A 23,157-nucleotide genomic window follows, 5' to 3' on the forward strand; every position below is an offset into this window, starting at 1 on the left:
CAAAATGGTAGCATTATCAAAAACCAAACAGAAAGGTGTACTTTCGTTCCTCTCTGCTCATACATCTATAACCTGTAACTATTTTCTGTGCTAAGAAGAGTAGACTTGCTACGATAGCCTAATTAGGTAAGGTGAACCATGCACTCCATTTAAAATAAATACATCCTGAATTAGGTGTGTGTTCTCCAACTAAATATAAACTGAGGAGCCATTACTTAGAAAAGGTTTAGGGAAAAAAAGTTATGATAGTAGTCTCTAGGTAAATACTTTATGCTCTTAGAAATCAACCATTTTAGCCAACAATGCAAATATATTCAGATAACCTGAATTAAAAAAACAAAAACAACAACAGCAACAAAAAAACACTAGGTAAGCTTTTAAATATCTACCAACATTAAGCGGTCACAGTAATCAATGAAAGGAAAAAGAAAAATCAGAGTTCAAGATGTGCTTGTAGTATATGCTTTTTTATAATTATAAAACATTCTAGATCTTCTATTTTGGTGTTGTTAGAGCAGCTTTAGGAGTCATGAGACTCTTCATGTCACTCTTAGCACAGGGAAACATTTGCTTCCAGAATATAATTATAAATTAACGAAATTATTTTGTCTTATTAAATTATATTCTTTAAGCAAGTTTAACAAGTTAAAAAGATCAGCCTTGGCCATAAAACAAGACCCCATTTTGGAACAAACAGTCCTACATAGATGAGAGAAAGAGAATTACCCTTATGCCTTCTCTATCTTCTTTCCATACTTTCCAGCATGTCAGCCTTGACTATTACATCTACTGTATTCCCAAAGTTTTCAAACAATCAGTCCCTCACAAGCGAGTCTAATCAGAAATCAAAAGTCTTTGTGTCTACCTACCTACCTATAGAGAATCACACAAATATGACACACAAAAACGAAAAGACTATTTGAGAAGAGGAAGGGTTGGGAAGGATAGGAAAAGGTAATGGAGAGTAAATAAAATCAAAGTACATGATTTACTTAAACAAATGTCATTAATGAAGTCCATTATTTTGTATAGTAAATATACACTAATAAAAGGTCTTCATAAAAATCTCACTAGTTATTTAGAGAAATCACATCTGATCTCATAATCGAGTTAGAAACATTTTAACTTTATAGAAATCTTTTCTGTCAAGTTTTAAAAAGAACCCTCAAATCTAAAATAATTATGAAATGTCATATTTGCAATTTGCTTTCAAACTGTGGTTCAGAAAAAAAAAAGTGTATTATCTACAATCTCTCCCCTCCCTCTCTCTTTCTTTCTGAATGAGAGTAAACAACAAGATGTTATCAATGGTGAACCACAGGAAGGATATATTAGCCTTCAGAGTATTTTTTTTTCAACATTCTTGTATTTGAAAATTTCAAAGCAAAAAAGTTCAGAGAACAAAAACCTTTCAACCTGCTTCCAGGAGTTATGGGTTTTCAGATAGTAACACACACACACACACAGAGAGAGAGAGAGAGAGAGAGAGAGAGGCGTCCAGCATACCCTTTTGGTCTCAAGCAAGACTCTCCTGCCTTCACTATGCAGAATTGTGCTTTTAAACAAAAACATACAAACAAAATCACAATACTAGGAAATGCTTTTTAAAGTAAGTTTAAAAGTTGGTATAAGTGAATTAATTGTTTTACCTGAAAGTTAACATCTTCTTTCTTAAATATTAGTGCTCGAACTTCATCTGGATCACCATTAAATATAGCTTGCACCAGTGATGGCTAAAAAAATAAAAAATAAAAAAAAATAGAAGTAACAAAACATTAAACATATCATATGTATAGTTTTAAAGTTTTCTGCATAGCTTCTATATCTAACTTTTTTATTTTTTTTATCCCTTGCAGCCATAATCTTTTTAAGGGGTTAGGGAACATAAATCAGACATTTCATGCAGTTTAATCATATCAAAGCATAGGGTTCATCCTAGGGATGGTGGTAATAAAGAAGCCTACTTAATATATCTATTCAAAAGTAATTTGACCCAAACTAAGTAATATAAAGCACTAATTTTAATTCTTACATGAAAACCTTTTACCTATATATGATGAAAAGACATACAAATATAAGCCTGATAATTCAAATCTATTTATGAGATAGAACCAATCAAATAAGCAATTCCTAGTCCATAGAGAGCTATGAAAGACGGAGATTCTGAAAAGGTCTATCCAGGGCATAAAAATAATAGGCATGCAGTTCCTATTTTATATATATATAAAATGATAGAAATCCCAGAAAGAAAACTTGGCAACTGGTGAAAAATTGCTATTCAAAGACCAAAACATAGTATATATCTGAATAACAAAAAAAGACAAGCATATGCATGTCTAAATATAATTTCCTGATCAACAACATAGCCTCTGCAAGGTATCATATTATACTGGCCAAATAAGGAGTTAGTTTACAAGTGTTTTAAAATAAGGTTAAGGATATAGCCTGATTCTTTTTAATAAATATAAAGAATGTATATAAAATTCTTTATACAAAAGGCTATGTCTTGACGTTGCTGGTAGTAACTCAACCTTTTAAAAAAATATGCATAGTCCTTGATTCTTCTTAATTCTAAAACCAAATGAAAACAAGAGCATGTTTTTATAACTACTTCTGAGTTTATTTTCAAGTCCCCATAAGGAGATGAACAGACAATGAAGTCTAAAGCATTTGAAAAAGAAAAATTCACAAATGCACTAACTATACATGCAAATAACCCTGCATCACACAGACCCACATACTGCCTGAAGTTTCTAATGAAACAGTAAAAAACTAACTCATGTATCCTTACAAAACCAACTTTACATAACCAGCTCAATAAAATACAAGCAACAGAAACTCTCATAGCTTACCAACACATTTCCAGAAGGTGGAGAATGTGGAGATTTACTTTCCTGGGGCAATTTAGAAATGAATATAGGAGAATCATCTTCTATCTCCTCCAAAACAACAATACACACTCGACTCATTCGCCCTTTTAAAGCATTAAACTCCAAGCTATGTGATAAAAGCCACGGTGGGAAGAGCACAAGTAGTTTTTCCTCCTCTTCTGTATACCACTCATAAACATTCTCTGAACAGTGCAGCTGGTTTTAAAGAGCAAAAACCTACTTTTTTTTCTGCCAGGTTACTGCAGTCTATAAAAAAGTTTCACATCAATGTCTCAATAATTAAAACTCAGTCTAGGACTAGTTCTTTTAAGTATATTTTCTTCCATCAAAATAGTTACATTGAGCGCTGATATTTACTTGTACAAAACAATCATTGTTTTGGGTAACACCATAAAGAATGAAATTGGCAGCAACTGCTGTGACAGAGCAGTCACAGATATCCCCACTCTTGTCCGCAAGGTCATATAGTTACCAGTAAGCTGGGCGGCCCGTAGCTGAAAACAAAAACCAGAATCTCACTATTCTGTTTCCACTTCTAATTTGTCTTCATTTTCTCAGCTTCACTGACTTCATGCAGATAACATCCAGGAAACAAACAAATAAAAAGATACAGAATTGAGCATAAACCTGAAAAAGAGGCTCAGAGGCTGACAAGTCTGTGATTAGGAAAGAAAGAAAAAAAGAAAAACCAGTACTCTGCATTAGCAGCAAAGCTGCAGCACATTTACATGTGATGAGTCAGATCACAAGAGACAATAGGACTACTGGTACGAGAACACAAATTGATTAATCCAGACTTCCCAATAACCGACAAAACACAGATAGCTTTATCCCATCAGTAACATAGGCAAGGCAAAGCTTCCATTCTTTCTCCATCAGGCAGTTTTTTTCTGGCAGCCCAGTAAAAAGGCACAGACACCAGGCAGAAATGGTGTCAGTGGAGAATCCTAATAGAACAAGCAGACAGCAAAAGAATCAGAAGACCTTTGAGCTCCAATTACTGCTTCAGGGTTTTCATTTTAAAAAGAGAAGGGAAGAAAGTAGTTTATCACTCTAGTATTCTCTTTGATCTCTACATGAATACAGCTTCCATTAAACAGTCTTCATTCAGAGGAAAAAGCTGTGCATCTTCTCGGAGCCAACTACTTTATTCAATCATCTGCCTCTGTGCCAATATAGTTTCCTTCCCTGGTGAAAACTGCTACAGTTAAGCTTTTCAGTTGATTTCAGATGCTTTCCTGTTCCTCAGATGATCTTGCAAAATGCCGCTGATATCCTCAAATGAGCAGGCCCTTGAGAAATATCTACACAACCTCAGGATCAGTCCCGCAGAAGCATTTCAACCAAGCAACAGTCTGAAGAGCAAAGACTGCAGACCCGCAGGATGAAATGCCTAGTAATGCTCACATGTTACACTTACCAGGGAGCCGAGCGACTGCTCAGGATGTAACTTCCTCTAGCAGGAGAAAAAAATAGTGCATTTGGACAGCTTCACAATTAGAAGGTTCATGCCAGTTCTCTGACTAATCCAGATCAAACTGAAAATTTCTATAACTGAAAAAATAAGTGTGCTTTTAACATTTTCCACTAAAAGCCACAAGGAAATCTGGTGTACTGCCTCTGCTGACTAACACTGGTTTTAGCAAGTAAACAATTCCAAATAGCTTAACTGCTTTTGTACGCTCAGTATAGCAAATGTTTAACTCTATGATAGCAGCTGCAGTAAGAATGTCTGTAGTACTCACAAAAGAGATCTCAAGAGGGACAAGAAATATTCTCACGACCAAAAAAAAAAAAAAAAGAACCTAACTTAAGGTGGACTGCTCTTACTTTTGCTAAGACCTTTTTCTTTCCTTCCTCCTCTCCTCCCTCTTCCCCTTCGGATGTGTGTTATTTTCTAGAATGAAAAGAGGTTCAAAGGAAACATATAAAGCTTGCTATGACTTCTAAGTTAAAAGAAATGAATCATTTACCAACTCATACTTTTTTAAAGCAAAAATTTTAAACTTCATAAAGGTAGAAATTTTAATGTTAATATTTTATGAATCATTTGAATTTTCACTAAAGAAATTAAGTAATAAAAACTCATTAAGCAGCTGAATAAAACAATTATTTGAAGTTCTTGTCCTGAATTACCCACATGTCAAAAAACCACAGAATCTTAAAAAGAAAACAAACAAACCACCCCTCTTTCCCGATAAAATAAAATTCCAAAAAGCTACAATTAAGTTGAAAACCAAGCATTTGGGGGCTGGGTTGTAGTACTTGTTTGCCATGCAACAGGCCCTGGCTTTTATCACAAGCACTGTACTGCAAACAAAACCACACAAACCACTTTGGTGCTGGCTTTCAATACCTGATTCTCCCTTTGACCCAGAAAGGGTCAAAGAAATTGCAAAGAAATACTATGTCCCACGTTGATCATTTCGTATTCTTATAAGTGACCTCATGCTATTTTGGGGCCTCTACGATATGCTGGTGGCTGGGTGTGGTGGCACACGCCTTTACTCCCAGCAGTTGGGAGACAGAAGCAAGCAAATCTCTTGAGTACAAGGCCAGCCAGGTCTACACAGTGAGTCCAAAACAGCCAGGGAAACCCTGTCTGGGAAAACCAAAAGAGATATACTGGGTGCTGTACATCCCCACTTAAAAATCTCCTACAGTCTCATTTTATACAGGAAAAAAAAAAAAAAGAACCCCAGATATTAAGTATTTTACCCAGCTATCCAAATGACTAAAATGCTAACGCCAAAAACATATTCCTATAACCACTAAGATTTTTCCAGCTTTAATTCTATATTGTAAAATTGATCATTAAAGAAAATCTCTAACAACCGTTGAACGTTTAGGTAACAAAAGAGCATTATCTATTTGTGAATAAGTTTTTTTTCTTTTGTTTTGTTTTTGGAAACAGGGTAGCCGTGGCTGTCCTGAAACTCACTTTGTAGATCAGGTTGTCCTGGAACTCAGAAATTCACCTGCCTCTGCCTTCTGAGCACTAAAGTTAAAGGCATGCGCTACCAAACTGGTGTGAATAAGTTGTTTTAAATGAGCATTCAATTTCAAAATGAGCATTTTGAGCCTGTAAGATATGCTGATATACAGCTGGGTGCTGTATCTCTTTGTTTAAGCCAATTTACTTATTAAATCACAAAGAAAAAAAAACCACTTTAATATAGGTAAGAATGTAAAAACTATAAACAAAAGTTACTGAAAATTATAATAGACTTATCTACAGAAGAAACAATATTAACATGTGCTCAGTGGTTATTTCACTTCTGTGTCGAGGCAGGAAGGGCTCTTGCTGTGTTGCTCAGGCTAGTCTAGAACTCCTGCACTGAACAGATCCACTTGCTTCAACCTCCTTAGCAGATGGGACTCTAGGTACATGCCAAGTCTGCTTCTATTAGTTACTTTAAAATACAGAAAATGAAAAATCCTGAGGAAGAGGAGGAGGAAAGGTGTAAAAGCAGAGGGGCTAGAGGACACCAGCAGAACAATGGCCCCTGGAGCTCAGAGACACTGAAGCAGTGAGCACAGGGCCTGCATGGGTCCGTAATGGTAGCTATTCACTTAGTAATTGTAGGGAACTCCTAACTGAGAATTCTGACTCTTGTGCCTGCTCTGGAACTCTTTCTGTTGGGTTGCCATGTCCAACTCCTATATGGCAGTTTTTGCTTCATCATATTATATTTTACTGTGTCATGTTTGGTTGTTATCTCTTAAAAGCCTGTTCTTTTAGTGTGTTTGTTTGTTTTTGTTTTTTGTTTATCGAGACAGCGTTTCTCTGTGTAGCTTTGGTTGTCCCGGACTCGGTTTGTAGCCCAGGCTGGCCTTGAACTCACAGAGATCCACCTGCCTCTGCCTCCCCCAGGCTTCCCTAAGTGTTAGGATTACAGGTGTGAGCCACGACGTTTGGCTAGAAGCCTGTTCTTTCTAATGAGACAAAGAAATGGAGTGGATCCAGAGAGGAGGGGAGGTACACCCTTGTGATCCAGCCCTAGACCTTGTCCAAAACCAAACCAACAACCTACAAACACAGCAAACGTTCGGGAGCATAAGGGTGCGGTGCCCTTGCACACTGTTGAACTGTTGATGATGTTACGCCAGCTCAGTCACTATGGGAATCAACATGAAGGTTCCTCAGACACTGTTGATGATGTTACGCCAGCTCAGTCACTATGGGAATCAACATGAAGGTTCCTCAGACACTTAAAACTAGAACTACCGTATGACTCACCTACACCACTCTGCATATAACAAGACACTGCAAATCCATCATTATCACAGCACTAACAACAGCCAAGCTACAGAATAAGCCCTTCAACAGTTAAAGGGGGGATTAACTGATGAATTATGATCACAAGGACGCAGAAAGGAGGCTGGTTTTCATAGGGAGATTAATAGGACACATTTGAAGATAAAATTTTCATTGTATTTGGTCAAAATTAATAAGTATTTTTTTCCTATTTCATATTCTCAAATACAGTTTTCTTATTTTTGACATTTTTTTTATGTCAGTGGTATCTGTACAGTGGTTTCCTTCAGTATGTTTTAAATCTGTTTTACTCCCCTCCTTTAAAAAACAAAAAAAAACCTCTAGAACCCTCAAAGTATTTTCCATTACTGGTGTGTTGTAAATAATCTGTACTGGTGGGAAAATTAACTCTGGAAGAAAATAATAAGGTTAAACTTTTCTGTGTAACGTAGTTTGGTACTGGATGCCTACTTAGCCAACCATCATTAACCTCTCCCTTCTTCCAACCATCATTAACTTCTCCCTTCTTATAGACTTGCTGCAGTTTTGTTTGGATGTCACTTCTATATTCCACATGACTTGGAGAAAAACCTTGAATAGTGTAAGGTGATCATGGCAATTCTAGTCTACCTAGTCAGTGACTCATTTGGAAAATAACATGAAATCTGAGCCAGCTCACTGTCACATGCCAGGGAAAGTCAGCTGTAGTGTTTCTAGGAAAGTCTTTTTTTTTTTTTTTTTCCCTTCCCTTAAAAAGGGACAGACGGGGAGATAGAAAGACCTGGAGGGGACAGGCACTCCACAGGAGAGCAACAGAACCAGGAAATCTGGGCACAGGGGTCTTTTCTGAGACTGATACTCCAACCAAGAACCACGCATGGAGATAACCTAGAACCTCTGCACAGATGTAGTCCATGGCAGCTCAGTGTCCAAGTGGTTTCCCTAGTAATGGGAACAGGGACTGTCTCTGACATGAACTCATGGGCTGGCTCTTTGATCACCTCCACTGAGGGGGAGAGCAGCCTTACCAAGCTACAGAGGAAAACTATACAGCCAGTCCTGATGAGACCTGATAGGCCAGGGTCAGATGGAAGGGGAGGAGGATCTCCCCTATCAGTGAACTGAGGGAGGGGCACGGGAGGAGATAAGGAAGGGTGAGATTGGGAGGGAATGAGGGAGGAGGCTACAGCTGGGATGCAAAGTGAATAAACTGTAATTAATATTAAAAATAAAAATTAAATAAAAGGGACAGACAAAAGGAAATGGCCCCTCCTACCAGACAATAGTTCGTTTGATAATAATGCTTTGAATTATGTGTGGTATCTTATGACTGAACAGAGATAATCCTTAGAGTCCATACTAAGATGGACAGAGAGAAAAGCGGCAAAGAAAAAGGGAATGACCTCCTATGGTCATAGCACTGAGTAACTAAACCACTCAACCTTTTAAAACAAAGTATTTCAATCACTGCTCCTGTGATGATAAGACCCTTTACTATTTCATTTCTATTTTAAATATAAGGTATTTTCAGTTTAAAATAGCCCCAATATTAAAGAACAATTTCCAATTATAAATAAAAAGAGCCATTAAAATGTAACAGTTAACCTTATATGTTTTTAAGTATGCCTTGATGCTAAATATTATGAATATGAATGTCAAGAAAAAATACAGAATGATTGTTGGTAGGTTTAACAACTAAATTAGCTAAGAATGGACTCAGAGTAGATTCTAGTAAGATCTCCCCTTTGTTTTTAAATAGTTTGGAACAAGCTACAACTAATGTAATTAACAATTATAAGCATGGCATTTTTATAAGTTTATTAAAGTCATAAAAATGTATTTAAAAAAAAAACTCCACACCACAAAGATATCACAAAAATACTTCCCTTCTTTTAACCTTAAAAATCTTTATGTAGAAAAAGAGCATTCTTTGATAAAGGGAACTAAAGAGTAAGAAAAATGTTCTAAACTGAGTCATTACTTGAATTTTAAAATAGTATGTTCAGTATGTCTCCACCCTGTTACAGCGCAAAAAGACATCAATCATTTTCTTTCGTATTTTCCAGATGATAGTTACTTTAGAACGGAAGTAATATACAGTTTCAATTCGTGTGTGGAAAAACCAGTGCACACACAAACCACCGATCTTTCTGTGCTAGTGGAAATTCTTTGGCCGTCTCGTGTAATTATTGCTAAAAAGTGAATACTGGGTAACCATAGCAGCTTGGTTTCTACCGCAAATTGCCCTGAACATTTAAAGTATAGTGACACAATATTACATCTACCCCAGTATCTTCAAACTATAGAAACCAGCATGAACTGTAAATAGTTTTTCTCTTTTAGGAGTTAACTTTATGTATGAGTCCTGCATGTGTATGTGTGTACCCCATGAGTGCCTGTTGCTCATGGAAGCTAGAAAAAGGATATGGGATCTTCCTGGAAATAGAGTTACAGAAGTGATGAGCTGCCATGTAGATGATAGTAATTTAACCCAGAATCTCTGCAAGAGTACCTGCCAAGTCTCTTAACCAATGAGCCATCTCTTCAGTGTCCTTTAGTGTTTTTTAAAGGGCAAAATTTAGCCTTTGAGAATTATCTCACATTCATCTGGGTATAGCGGTACATGTCTATGATCATACTCAAGAGGCTGAAGCAGGAAGATGAAATGAAGGCCAGCCTGAGCTACACAGCAAGACACTAAAATAAAACAAAACAACAGAACTCAAACGGGAGATTTGAGAGTAACAATATATTAAAGAGAAAAAGAGACTTTCAAACTTTTTGGCTAACTCAAATTGGCTTTCAAGTCGGTATGAATGAAAAATAGCTTTGCTTACTTTCAACCTACTTGAGACATGAAGAAATAAATTTACTTTTCAAAATATGGTAGTGGTATATACTTATTAGAACAGTTTTCCCTTTCATCTTCCTCACTTTAGGCATACGGTATATTCTAAAAAGCCTTATTTGCTGTTTAGCCTTATTAAAAAATTTTGGTTATACTCTTTTAAAAGGAAACAAAGACAAACTTCAAAGTGTTCATTTAATTTCTGAATAAGATCAAAAGTTCTTATGCATAACTCGTGTATAACTCTTGAATCTATACTACCCTACAAAGGCCATTTTACCTTCTGTTATGAAAACAGAGAACTCACTAAGTTCAGGCTTCTCTAGTGGTCTTCTGTATTGTTGGCTACTGCTTTGTTCACACTCATTGCTATCTCCAGAGTACCTGTGTTTTCATGATGGGAAGAAAGACAGGGCAAAGATAGAGTGCTTTTAGTCCTCCACTTTAGTCTCCCAATGTTACCAATACACTTGCCTATAAAAGCAATATCCTTTTGAGACATACGCCTTCTAACTAGGTGATCTTCCTATTTCCTGTTGTTTGTACCTGTCAAATACCACTACCCAGTCCATCTGGATATTTGTCTCAGTGCCAGTCATATAGCTCAGTGGGTATCAAGACGCTTGATACAAGCCTGACAACCTAAGCTTGATCCTCAAAACCCATGTGATGGGAGGAGAGAACCAAGCTCATGAGTTTTCTTTGACCTCTCTGAGGTGTAACACACACATAGTCAAAATGAATTCTATCACTACCAACTCAAGTTTCACATATGCCAACTTGTTGCAATTAAAACACACCACTCCACACAGCTTTGCTTTGTACACGTGCTCTTCCTTCTGCCTGGAATGCTTCCCAGCTACTTCTTTAGCCACAGAATATATAGTAGGATTATATAAAATAAGGCAGAAAATTAGCAGCTAAGACATGAAGAGCCTTGAGTGTCATAATACAGAAAATACAATTTAATCTGCAGAATGATGGAACATATCTTTAAAACCAAGTTGAAAAGTGAAAATCAAGTTTATATATATATATAAATAAAAAACCTAAAATAAAAAATAAAATACAACAACAACAAACGCCTCAGTATGGACATTACTAAACGGTGACCTAAACATGAGCTGCCGCTATAGAAGAGGCAAGCACCAATAAGCTACTGCAGCACCCAAGCCAAAGACCACAAGACAGTGAAAGGTGGCAACTTAGAACAACTTTTCTGGAGGAAAAAATAATCTGCCAACAGCTATCAAGAGCATCAATATGCCTTTCAAACTTTTTGGCTAGCATTTTCACTTGCAAAGATGTTGACATAGGAAATAATATGAAGCTTACACAGCACGCATGGTAAGAAAGATCTTATGAAACACCAGAAAGAACATGAAGAGAACCTTAATGCTGAATAAAAGAATAATTTGAGATGTAACACGTGCCACATGATCCACACGTAGCTGATATTTAAAATCCCCTTTTGCCCTTGCAATGCTGGAGACTGAACTCCAGAGCCTTACAAACATTAGGCAAGTACTCCATTTATCCACCGAGCTACATACCAGCTCCTTTGTCAGGGGATTTCTAAAACCACAACACAATTCTTAAAAATGTCACATGAAATAAAACATTTACAGCATGTATATGTAAGACAGTCTTAATTATTACAGAAAGTCTGAGTGCTGAAGATTAAACTAAGGCCTTCCACATAAATGTTCTAACATTGAACTAGACTCCAAAACCCAAAGACAGACTCTGTGTGTGTGTGTGTGTTTTGTTCTTTTGATTTTCGTTGTTTTTAAAAAAAACAACAACAGACCAATTAAGCCATAGCAAGATTATGGGTTAGTTAGTCTCGCCTTCATAGTTCACATATTTATTTCTGAATAACATTATTCCTTAAAGCCATGACTCTCATTTTTCTAAATGGAAACATCATACTGTTACAAAGAAAACTAAGGCCCACTCACATATAAGGATCTATCCTTGAAGTAGAAAAAAATTAAATTAGGTATTTTGGCACATTCCATAAACCCAAAATTTGGGAGGCTAAGGCAGGTGTTTTGCCAAGAGCTCATGACCAGCCTGGGATAACATAACAAGATATTGTCAATAAACACACACACACACACACACACACACACACACATTTTAACTGCATAGTATCTCACAAGATATTTTTTTGAATCTTGTTAAACTCACATAACTGTATGACAAACTATCTCACCACCTTAATTTTACTATGGGTTTTTGAATGGTTCCCTCACATAAATTTGGAAAGGGCTTGCAGTAACAATGCAAATGCGCCACCCAGTGGCAAAAGGTAAGAACTACAACTTTTACAAAGAATAGCAAGCAGCTTAGAAATTCAAGTCTCCAACACTTATTAATAGACAAAGTGTGTGTGAGAGAGACACAGAGACAGAGAGGCTAGTAATATGCTATTTGCTACAATTTGTTCCGATTAAAATTATTTACCAAACAGCAGCATGATTATCAAACTTGTGTGCCTTTCTATTGCCCTCAGCCTAAATGCTTCTTTTCTGGAGTCTGAGAAATATTTTCAGACACTTTCACTAAAACCACAGGAGACATTCACAAACTTGAAGACTCCTCATGATTACTATGGATGTACTAAAGGATGTACCACATTTAACATGTAAGAAAACGAAAAAGTAATGGACAGCTGGGCAATGGGATGCAAAAGTCTACTGGTTTTACAGGACAAAATAAAGCAGATCTGGAGCACTGTTCATTGTCTTCAGATACTTAGTATTTTCTTCTCCGAGTGACAAAGAGAACAACAAGTAAGATTCATGTGCCCCCTTTCACTGCAAATCTATCAGAATTAGTGAGTTGCGTCCTTAAGTCTTCCACCGATAGGGGCTCGACACTGCGCATGTCTCCAACCGGAACGGACATAAAGTACTAACGCACATGCAACCGTGTGCAAAGCCAAGTGATAAGAAGGCGTGGGCAGCAACAAAACAGCCAAGTCCAGGAGCCTCTCAGATTACTACACAGGGCTACACAGCCTAGCCTGACAGGGATTCCCACACTATCTTCCTCTAGTGGAGGCAGTACTCATATTATCTGAGTTCCAATCACTGGCCTGTGACAGAATGGACATCAAAAACAAGAATACGCCAGCCCTCAAAATGAGGGGCTATGTGCTTTAAGAAAACACTTGAGTTATTAAATGCTACAAAATGTACTTTGATTTTTACCGATTCAGAAATTAGTTTTTATCCTTCTATAAAAAAACTAATTTATATATAATGTTTTCCCTTCCCTTTTTTTGAGTTATTTTTATTGTTTTGAGTTTTTTGAGTTTTTCAATCTAGTAGTCCAGGCTGGCCTCAAATCCTCAATCTTCTTGCCTCCAATTTCCAACTATGAGGATTACAGATGCATGTATGCCATATTTACATATAACACACACATTTTAAGAAAAATATTTTTAAAGAATGCCTCTCTATAAAAGCTAATTCTTACTGGATTCTTGAAGAAACCCAAAATATGGGTTTTCTTTTCAGAACTGTCAGAACTGGTGGCAACAAATTATCTTCTTAAATCTTAAACACACACAAGCAAAAATTCTGTCCAAACAGATTTTCTGACAACATATTCAGCCACTTTGCCAATTTGTTTACACATGGTTTGTCATAGCTAAGAGGCTGTCAGTGATGCATACAATGTTGTTTATATCTTTATATGTGAAATATTAATTTCAAATTTATAAATTTAAGAATTCACTACACTATCTCTCAAAAATTGAACACTGCTATATATTTTCTCTGTATCTGTCTCTAAAAACTTTCAATTATGTATTTGTTAGTTTGCTTCTTCCCCCTCGAAACAAAGCAGGAGTTTAGTAAGGAAGAGTTTTCCCAGGGCGTAAGGACAGCTGCGTGCTGGAAAAGTGAGCGTGCTTCTGGAGAGTCGCCTGCCCACAGCTTCACACTGCCCTGATGACACTCAGAATATACATCAGTTCTACAAAAACACCCATCATGCATGGGTTGCGTGCAGCCCATTTCCCAACATTAAACATTTGAGTTTCTTTTTTTTTCTAAGAATGTGATATTCTTCTATAAGTTTTCTAGAATAAAAGTTGTCCCCTAGTTAATTTAGCCAGTGGCTTATCTTCAAAATAAGTAAAATCAGTTCAAAAAATTATGTTACTTGTGTGCAACATCATTAAAGAATACATGTCAGAATTAAACTTGTGTAAAATAATATGCATCAGCCATATTTCATACCACACTAGAAAAATCTTACAGTTTTTTTTAACATCTTTGTCAACAGTAACTAGCAACAAATGTCCTAATAAGCCTTTGCCAAGTACAAAGAACATAGAAATGATCTTAGCGCTGGTGCAAGAAGGTTAAGATATGGCTTGTAAAGTATTAAAACACTTTTTTTATCCTTTGTTAAAAATATGAACAAATCAAACTAGTTCAAAGTATCAGAGGGGCTGGGTAGGTAGCACACACTTATAAATCCTACCACTCAAGGTGCTGTGAGGTCAAGGCCAGCCTGAGCTACCATGTGTAGCTTGAGCTATATAGTGAATCTCAACTAAAAAAAGTAAAATAAAATCAAAAGGGGAGGGAGCAATATTTTTTATACATTGTCTACACATGTAACAAACTTAGCAATGTCATTAATTTGCCACTTGGTGGCAGCAAATACAAAAGAAAATATTTTCAGTACTTTTATTATTTTTACCAATACAAAAGTATTTTTCAAATCTTGTATTTTAAACATAAATTTCCAATAAAGTTTCAGCACAAATAAACAAACAAAAGTCTGATTATGTTGTTCAAACTGGCCTCAAACTCACAACCCTCCTCCTGCCTTGGCTTCTAGCAAGCTGGGATTACACACATGCATAACATGGCTGAGGACAACTTTAAAGGTTGACATTGTTATAAATAAACAGGCTCAGACAAGCCTTGAACTCTTCTCATCCTTCTCTCTCAGCCCCGTTAGCTAGTAACATTACTGGCATGTGCCAGCCAACACACTCAACTTTGGTACTAATGATTTTAACATTTTTCACAGTCAAGCTCAATCTGATTAAAAATAATAGCACCTTTATTACAGCACTGACAGACATAATTTAATCACTTCAAAAAGTATGTGACTCTTTTGATGCTTACTAAACAACATGTATAAAAAAAACATCAATTTTGTTACTCTAACCAAATCAGGTGGTCTAACAATCTGTCCCCACATATACTTATTCAACTCATTGCTTATTCATAATTATTTATATGTGAAGTTCTAAAATTACAGCAATGAACAAGAATTTCATTTTTGGTTTCAGGAATCTTATAGAAAATCTCTCACTTCTTTTCCCAGACCTTGTTATACATAACAGTATAGTGAAGAATAGATAGTAAAAGATCCACTCAACAGCTGAGACACAGAAACAAAAGGACTGTGGCTTCACAGTGAAAAAAGAACAGGCAAAAAGAACAAAGTCAGGATACACAACCGTCCTATTTTGCTTCCTTTATTGTCGTGCATCTCTTTTGTTGAAATATGTATTTTGAAAGGGAAAGCACCTGTTACTCTAAGTATTTAAGTTACAAACCGCTAAACAAATGTATTTAGGGGGCTGGAGAGAAGGCTCAGCAGGTAAGACTATTAACTGTTTTTCCAGAGGACCTGGTTCAATTCCCAGGAACCACACAGTAGATCACAATTTTCTGTCACTTTAGTTCCAGGAGACCTGATACCATCCTCTGCCCTCTTTTGGGCACGAAGTGTGCATGTAATGGGCACATACATATATGCGGGGAAAACACCCACACATATATAAAAATGACATATGTAGAGCAGCTTCTTACACAAAATTAGTATATGTAGCAAAGTAGGTCTCATTTCTCAGTGATCTGTTCTCAAAATTACTACCAAAATGATTTACAGTGCAAGGCACTGGGTATTGTGGGTTCAACCTGAGATTAAAAATGCGGCTATTGCTAGATTAAATCATGGAGTTAAACACACAAAAAGACTGTAAAGGACTAGTCTTGAGAGACCATCTCATTCAAGAGCAGGGATCATATCTCATTCACATCAATGTATCAGCTCTGTGCTCTGCTTAACATAAACAGTGATAGACTTTTTCTCACAAATGAACACTTCATACTATATTAAATCTTGTCAGAAGAAGTGTCATAACGTCCCCTAATTTTTGGATACTCTTGTTTCTACAAGATTTGCAGCCTATAAATTAATGAGCAATTTTACACAGTTCAACCTAATACCAAGAGTCCACAACATAAAATCCCTAGAGGCAACATTTCTATTTCCTAAATATTACCTTTCTTCTCTTAGAGAAGAAAGGTAAACTATAAAGCAGCAAGTGCTTTCATAGAGGTATATATGCACACATCACCAAAGGAAAGAAAGGCATACATACATTTAGTATGACTGGAATTACAAGACATCCCAGTCAATCACTGATAGTAGTGTGTTGGGGGCTGGTCTGGTGCTATGTACTCTGAGGCTAATTATTGGCCCCCAAGATCTGGTTGCTGCCCAGATGAGCAGACACTCCTGTACCTCAAAATGATGTTTGTAACCTTGCCTAAGAAATTATCCCTGATTAAAAGGCCTATCCCTGGGCAGGGCAGAAGGAGGTAGGCGTGGCTAGAGTTCTCAGGCGTGGAGGAGAGGAAGATCCTGGGGAGGAGAGAGAAACCGGAAGAGGGAGAGGGAGAAAGCAGAGAAGGCACCATGGTTGAGCTTGGAAAGAAGCACATGGCCAGCATGGATGGAGGAACTGTCCCAGGTGAAGAATAAGCAAGTATTTATGGAATTACGGATGGGACGTGGCCTGAGATGGGGCTGGGAGGTAAAGGTACTTTAGAGAGTTAATATCTGCCCTGCTCCAGGTGAAATAAGGCAATTCCAAAATCTAGTAGGTGTCTGTATCCTTTATTGATTATGATAGTGGGCTAGATATACTGCTGTAATAATCATTACTACTATAAAAATAAACATTATTAGACCTTACCATTAAAAAAACAGCAACAGCAGGGAAAACAGATTCCTACTTAATTTTACTGTTCTGAGAATTACATATTATTTAAGGAAATGTAGAAGTGCCAGGAAAGTGCTGACTAATTTCTAAGATAGCAAACATGACATGATTAGCAGAGCACATACTTGTCTCTGTAGAAAATTACACCACATTTACTAAAAGGCTCCTAGAACAAAGTAGGGAGCTTTTTGTTGTTGTTGCTGTTTTTTTGTTTGCTTGCTTGGTTGACTTTTCAAGACAGGGTTTCTCTGTGTAGCCTTGGCTGTCCTGGACTCACTTCGTGGACCAAGCTGGCTTCCAACTCAGAGATCTGCCTGCCTCTGCCTCCTAGTGCTGGGAAAAAAGGTGTGCACTAGCACATCCAGCCCTCGGTAGCTTTTTTATTAAAAGTCCTATGTTGTTAGTTTTAGTAACAGCAATGAGGAGTAGAAATCAAAAGTTTTCCAGGTACCATTCATAATGGTCCTCTACAAACTGCACTTGCCCAGCATGTAAAACACAAACTGTGAAACATTAGTGAAAAGAAGAGTAAAACACTTAGTAAGTGGAGATACAATGTTAGAGGATGAGAAGATAATTCTTACACATTAAGAAAGGATTTTTAACCAGGTGTGGTGGCACACAATTTTAATCCCAGCACTTGGGAGGCAGAGGCAGGCAGATCTCTGAGTTCGAGGCCAGCCTGGTCTACACAGTGAGATCCAGGACAGCCAGGGCTACAAAGAGAAAAGCAGTGTTAGTTCATAAATCTTGATGCAGTAGCCCACTTCTAGGTTGCTTAGGCACCTGCGATGTCAACACTGATTGCTGCCCACAGGGGCCCAGGATAAAAGGACACCTGCCTCTTACCTGGCTCTCTTCTTTTCTTGCTCTCTTCCTTTTCTCTGCTGGGGCACCTCCTCCCCACCTCTCTCTCTCTCTGCCTCATGGATCACTCAGGCCCTAAAGCTCTCTTCTGCTTCCCTTCCCCTGAATAAACTCTTTCACGTAAGTTCTGTTGTTTGCATGTGGCATCATTTCTATATAAATAGTAATATTTGGTGTCAATAGCCCGGTGGGCAATCCCATAGTTTTCATTCTGGGACCCTATTCTCTTTCATGCCTGCATACAACAAATCTTTCTCTCGTCTGTTCTGCCTTTCACCGGTCCCTACCTACCACTGCTGCTGCATGCATCTGTGCCGCTTCCCGACTGCTCAGACTCAAGCTCAGCCCACAATGAATGACACCCTCATCTGCTCAGGCTTTGCCTGCACGCCTGCCCCTGACAGAGGCTGGAGCCAACTTGACAACTCTTGATAGTCCCGCCAGACTATCTACATGTAGGGATAAGGCAGGATGCAAGGAGCCTGGGCTGCTTCCTCCCCCCCCCCCCCACCAGCTTATTGGCTTGGTCTAGGACTAGAACTGCTCTAGAACCAGCAGGAGGAGACTGAGCCAACAGATCAAAACCAAAAAAAGCATACCACCTGCTTCTAAACCATCACTGTTAGGTGAGCAATGGCTCGGGACCTAGTGCACGCAAGCATGGTTTTAAATCTGCCCTCCACCACAGCTTCACACAACTTTAAATTTCGCTGCACAAGGTTTTTCAATCTCCTGCTACATGCCTGCTCTGAGAGCTTGCTCTGCTCACTTGCAGAGGAGGGCTTTCAATTGTGCAGATATGCCATGCAGGAAGAGTTTCCAACCACTTGGAGAGTTTCAAACTGGTAGGGACAGCCATCCGGTCAACAAGCACCCCAGGTAAGAGATGGGTTCCACTGTGTTGCCTTAGATGCACAAAACAAATGACGAACCACCATGTTGATTTTCGGATAGGGAAGATGAGCCATGTCTACATTCCACTGTACTGTTTTTAGAGCTGCAAAACTGTAGTATCTTCCAGGTCACTGCTCCCTTCCTACTTTTCCTGTGATTTACTATTTCTCTCTTCTCAAAGTCCTGTCTCCCTCTGCCTGCTATCCCACTAAATAAAAATCGTCTAATTTCTTTTTCTGCTCTCAAAGAAAAAATCTTAAGCTAACACTATAAACTTATCTAAAAATTTATAATTTCCTTATTGGATATGATGTTTATAATCTAACTTCATCTTTCCTGAGACTGATACTCCAACAAAGAACCATGCATGGAGATAACCTAGAACTCCTGCACAGATGTAGCCCATGGCAGCTCAGTCTCCAAGTGGGTTCCCTAGTAAGGGGAACAGGGACTGTCTCTGACATGAACTCAGGGGCTAGCTCTTTATCACCTCTCTCTGAAAGGGGGGAAGGGGGGGAAGCAGCCTTACCAGTCCACAGAGGAAGACAATGCAGCCACTCCTGATGAGACCTGATAGACTAGGGTCAGATGGAAAGGGAGGAGGACCTCCCCTATCAATGGACTAGGGGAGGGGCATGGAACGAGAAGAGAGAGGGAGGGCAGGCCTGGGAGGGGATGAGGCTACAGCTGGGATACAAAGTGAATAAATTATAATAAATTTAAAAATAAATTTTAAAAATCTAACTCAAACTCTCATATGTATTTCTAACATCTGTTTATTTTAATTAACTGTTTATTTCCTTTTAGAATAACAAAGCAAGTCTCATTTTTAATTGGTATGAATTTTTATAAAAATTCAAAATTATATTTTTACAAAATGCTGTATATATGATTCAACCATGGTTCAAAATAATTTTTATATGATGCCAAAATTTCAAGGTTATAAAGGTCTATCCAGATTAACAAGCTAATTTAAAATGTATGTCTAACTGCCCATGTCTTTACCAGCTCCTAAATGAGTAAGTAAATGCCATTTTACTTGCCATCAGCTGCCTGTGATCTGGATTCACCACTAGGCTTTCTGGCTAATATATTTGATATAATAAATTCAATTGTAATTTTAAAATTGCTTTATACTATTCTACTATATTGCTAATTCTAAAACTTCTAATTTGTGGATTACTAGGCAAAAGCTTTTGCCTAGATACCCTTAAACTATATGATACAATGTTAAAACTTATGCTCTATCTTCACTCTCAAAAAAGTTATAATATGTTTGTTCTGTTTTTTAAATATAGTAATATTATTTATCTATAATATACACTTTGACTCTTATAAGCTATGGACTTTTCATAAACTAAATTATACAAAAAAACTGTTATGCTCTCTCTTTACGGACTATGTTTTTTAAGATTCCAACTTAACAGAGATAAAACTTAAAGTCCTAATATTTAATGGTTAACAAATGCCAAGTTAAGTCAGTCATCTTATAGATGGTCAAGTCCTTTAACATGTCCAAAATATATTTATAGCCTACAAATGCAGGCATAGTCTCACTGCCATCTTAACTAAACAGCTAAGGATAGTCACTGAACCCCCGGATATAGGAATTGGAAATTTTGATTTTTTTTTTTTAAGCCCAAAAGGAGCCTTCCTGATAGGCTCAGCTACAGCATAAAACTATACTCCAAACTTTTGCTGCTGCTCTGAGGCTGCTGGCATTCCCACACAGAAAGAGGTCTTCAATGCCCCATCCCTCAGGGTAGTAGAGCTAAAGTCAACTCTGCCAGGTATCTGTTTCAAATGCAACCAAAAAGGACACTGATCCCACAGCTGCCTCAACAAGCCATGCCCTGCCTGCCAGCAGACTGGCCTCTGGAAATCAAAATGCTCCCATGCAGGCCTACCCTCTGGGCCCAGCCATGGAGGCTCAGCCAGCACAAGAGCACAGACACCTTCAGCCTTTGAGCTCCTTGGCCTGGCAGAAGACAAAGAGTTTCTAGATTGAGCAACTTCACCCAGGATAACACTGCCAAGTCTGTTTTAATCTCACACTCGGGCCCCACGGTCATATTGCCAACCTCTGTCACAGAAGGCTTCAGATGCCTTCTCAGTCCTCTTCATAGGCAGGAGACAAGGCCTTAAGCCTCGCTCCTAGAGCTACTACCATCAGGTCTAGACACAGTCTAACTTGTTATCAGACTCAAAAACACCAGGTCTCAGCTGTAACTTTTTCCCATTCCTTAGCTCAAGGACAATAAATGTTCACAGCAGTCTCACTCATGTCTCATGGTAAATAATTAGATACAAAGCCCTATGGGTACAGAAGTTCGAGTTATGAAGCTTCTAAAAGAGTATTTGAAGACCTAAAAATGTTTTAAGATTGTTAAATGCAAGTTATTTAACGTTAAAAGGTCTAAGATGATTTAAGGTATCCTAAATAAATAAAAATGCTTCATCCCCCTGTTGCTATGCTACTGTTGAATTAACTGTCCAGAGATTGGACATTTATCACTAGAGCTCTGATTTATTAATCTAATTCTGATAAAAAACAAACAAACAAAAAACCATTCCACTATATGATCCACTATCATGGTTCCAAGCTTAAGATTTTAAATTTCCTTTGATTTATCTTTTAAGTATAGACTTAAAAATTATTTCTCGGTGTGCTAGATCTATATACATCCAGTCTTCTGGACAGAGAGGAAAAGCCTCTCTTCCATAATGTGTAATCATACTAAAGGTTAAGATCAAGTGCGTTTTTGCCCCTTCTACTTCATGGAAGTTTTCTGCCTTTCCAGAACTCACCTTAAAGAGTATTTATGCTGTTAACACAAAAGTGTATATCTACTGCCTTTTTGGCAATGAATATTTTGCTGCAAATTACAATGGTGATGCTAATATGTATAACGTTTATCTCCTTTGTAAACTTAAAAGAGATTCTTATGAGCTACAGAAAATCGACCTGAATCCACCTCTCAGGTCAACAGCCTAAGTTTCCCATCTATTCCCAGTCTCAGAGGTTGGGATTCCTTCCCCTTTCCCTGGTTTTGGGACTCCCCTTTCCTGGCCACCGGATCTCTACATTCCTGCACCCAACACCAGCTGATTGGTGAGTCTTCACTTCTGGTTGGCACAAACACTTCCTACTGCTCTCACCAACCTAAATCCAAACCCTTTATCTAGGACCTTCTCCTTGGGTGAGATATTCTCTCTACCAGCACAGTGTCACTCCCTCCCCTTCTCACATGTCTGAGTTGTTGGGACAGATTGTACCATACTATTTTACTGAGCCAAACCTTGCTCTTGGGACATCTTGACAGGTCACTGACTCCTACCTGTCCAATGGGAATAGTCCATTTGTCCATTCCTCCAGATTCTCCTCTGGGATGCCTTCTGGAGAATTTCAGGTTTCTACACCTAACACCCGCATTAAGGGCTTCCAAGCTTATACGCCTCTGTGAACAAATTTGGCCTCAATTTCCCTTGGATGACAGATATAAAACCTTTTTAATAACTGTCGAGTATCAGGTAAATGGAGTTTGTCCTACGTTCAAGCTTCTCTTCATTCCAAAACCTCCTCTCTTTGCTTGTTCTCCCAAGAGTTTCAAATGTATACCTAAAAATTCTTTTTCTCCCTAACCTACTTAACTTTGTCTCCTGCCCATATTTGTTCCAGTATCCTGCCAGGTGTTTCCTACATCCAAGACATCACCAAAACAGATACCCACAGGTGTCCCAGTCTAACCTCACAGTGTCCATCAAGCTGGGCCTGCACTTACTTTCCCTACCCGCCAGATGTTCTCACAGACCCTGGACAGCAACAAAACAGCGTGCTCTTCCTGGGCTGGGCCAATATTTCAGCCTTTTGGCCTTCCTGTCACCGTCCTAGTGTCAGCAGAACTATCGAAAGGTGACTGATTTCTTTGCCCATTACCCACTTATTAGCAACAAAGGGCTAGAATGATGTGTCTCAGGCCCAGGACAAACAGCTCCAGGTTCTCCCAGCAATCCTCAGTCTCTATCTGCTGCTGGGCATGGCTGACAAACCCCACCCTCTACCCTGAACTTTCCAGGGCAGGGGCTTCCTCTCCTCCTCACCTTATAATCTGGACATTTTAGTGTTCTTACGTTTTTCCTCTCTATCTCTTACTCCTTTGCATGGTGACCAAGAGCTGCTTCCAATGAACCTACATTTATATACTTTAACTTGCCTTGTTTGAGAAGCAGTCCAACATCCATCCTCATTCCCATCTTGTCACTCCTCCCTGGCTCTTTTTTTCTTTTTAACTAAACAAAAGAAGAGGAATGATGTTGTTCAGGCAATTCAACTGGCCTATCCTTAGGGATC

General features: G+C 38.1%; 1 protein-coding gene across 13 annotated transcripts in view; it reads right to left on the bottom strand.

Moving 5' to 3' along the window:
- Ankrd28 (ankyrin repeat domain 28) overlaps nucleotides 1-23,157 on the bottom strand; it is a 147,624-nt gene that overhangs the window by 88,861 nt on the left and 35,606 nt on the right. For 4 of the 13 annotated variants that reach the window (XM_021641749.2, XM_021641752.2, XM_060390861.1 and 1 more), the window contains one exon: nucleotides 1,650-1,733. The exons of 2 other annotated variants lie outside the window; for them this stretch is intronic. In XM_021641749.2, coding sequence (XP_021497424.1) covers nucleotides 1,650-1,733 — 84 coding nt within the window. 7 more of the 13 variants (XR_009594155.1, XM_060390865.1, XM_060390864.1 and 4 more) reach the window with 6 other exon arrangements.

Source organism: Meriones unguiculatus, chromosome 9, assembly GCF_030254825.1.
Source record: "Meriones unguiculatus strain TT.TT164.6M chromosome 9, Bangor_MerUng_6.1, whole genome shotgun sequence".
Classification (NCBI taxonomy): Eukaryota; Metazoa; Chordata; class Mammalia; order Rodentia; family Muridae; genus Meriones; species Meriones unguiculatus.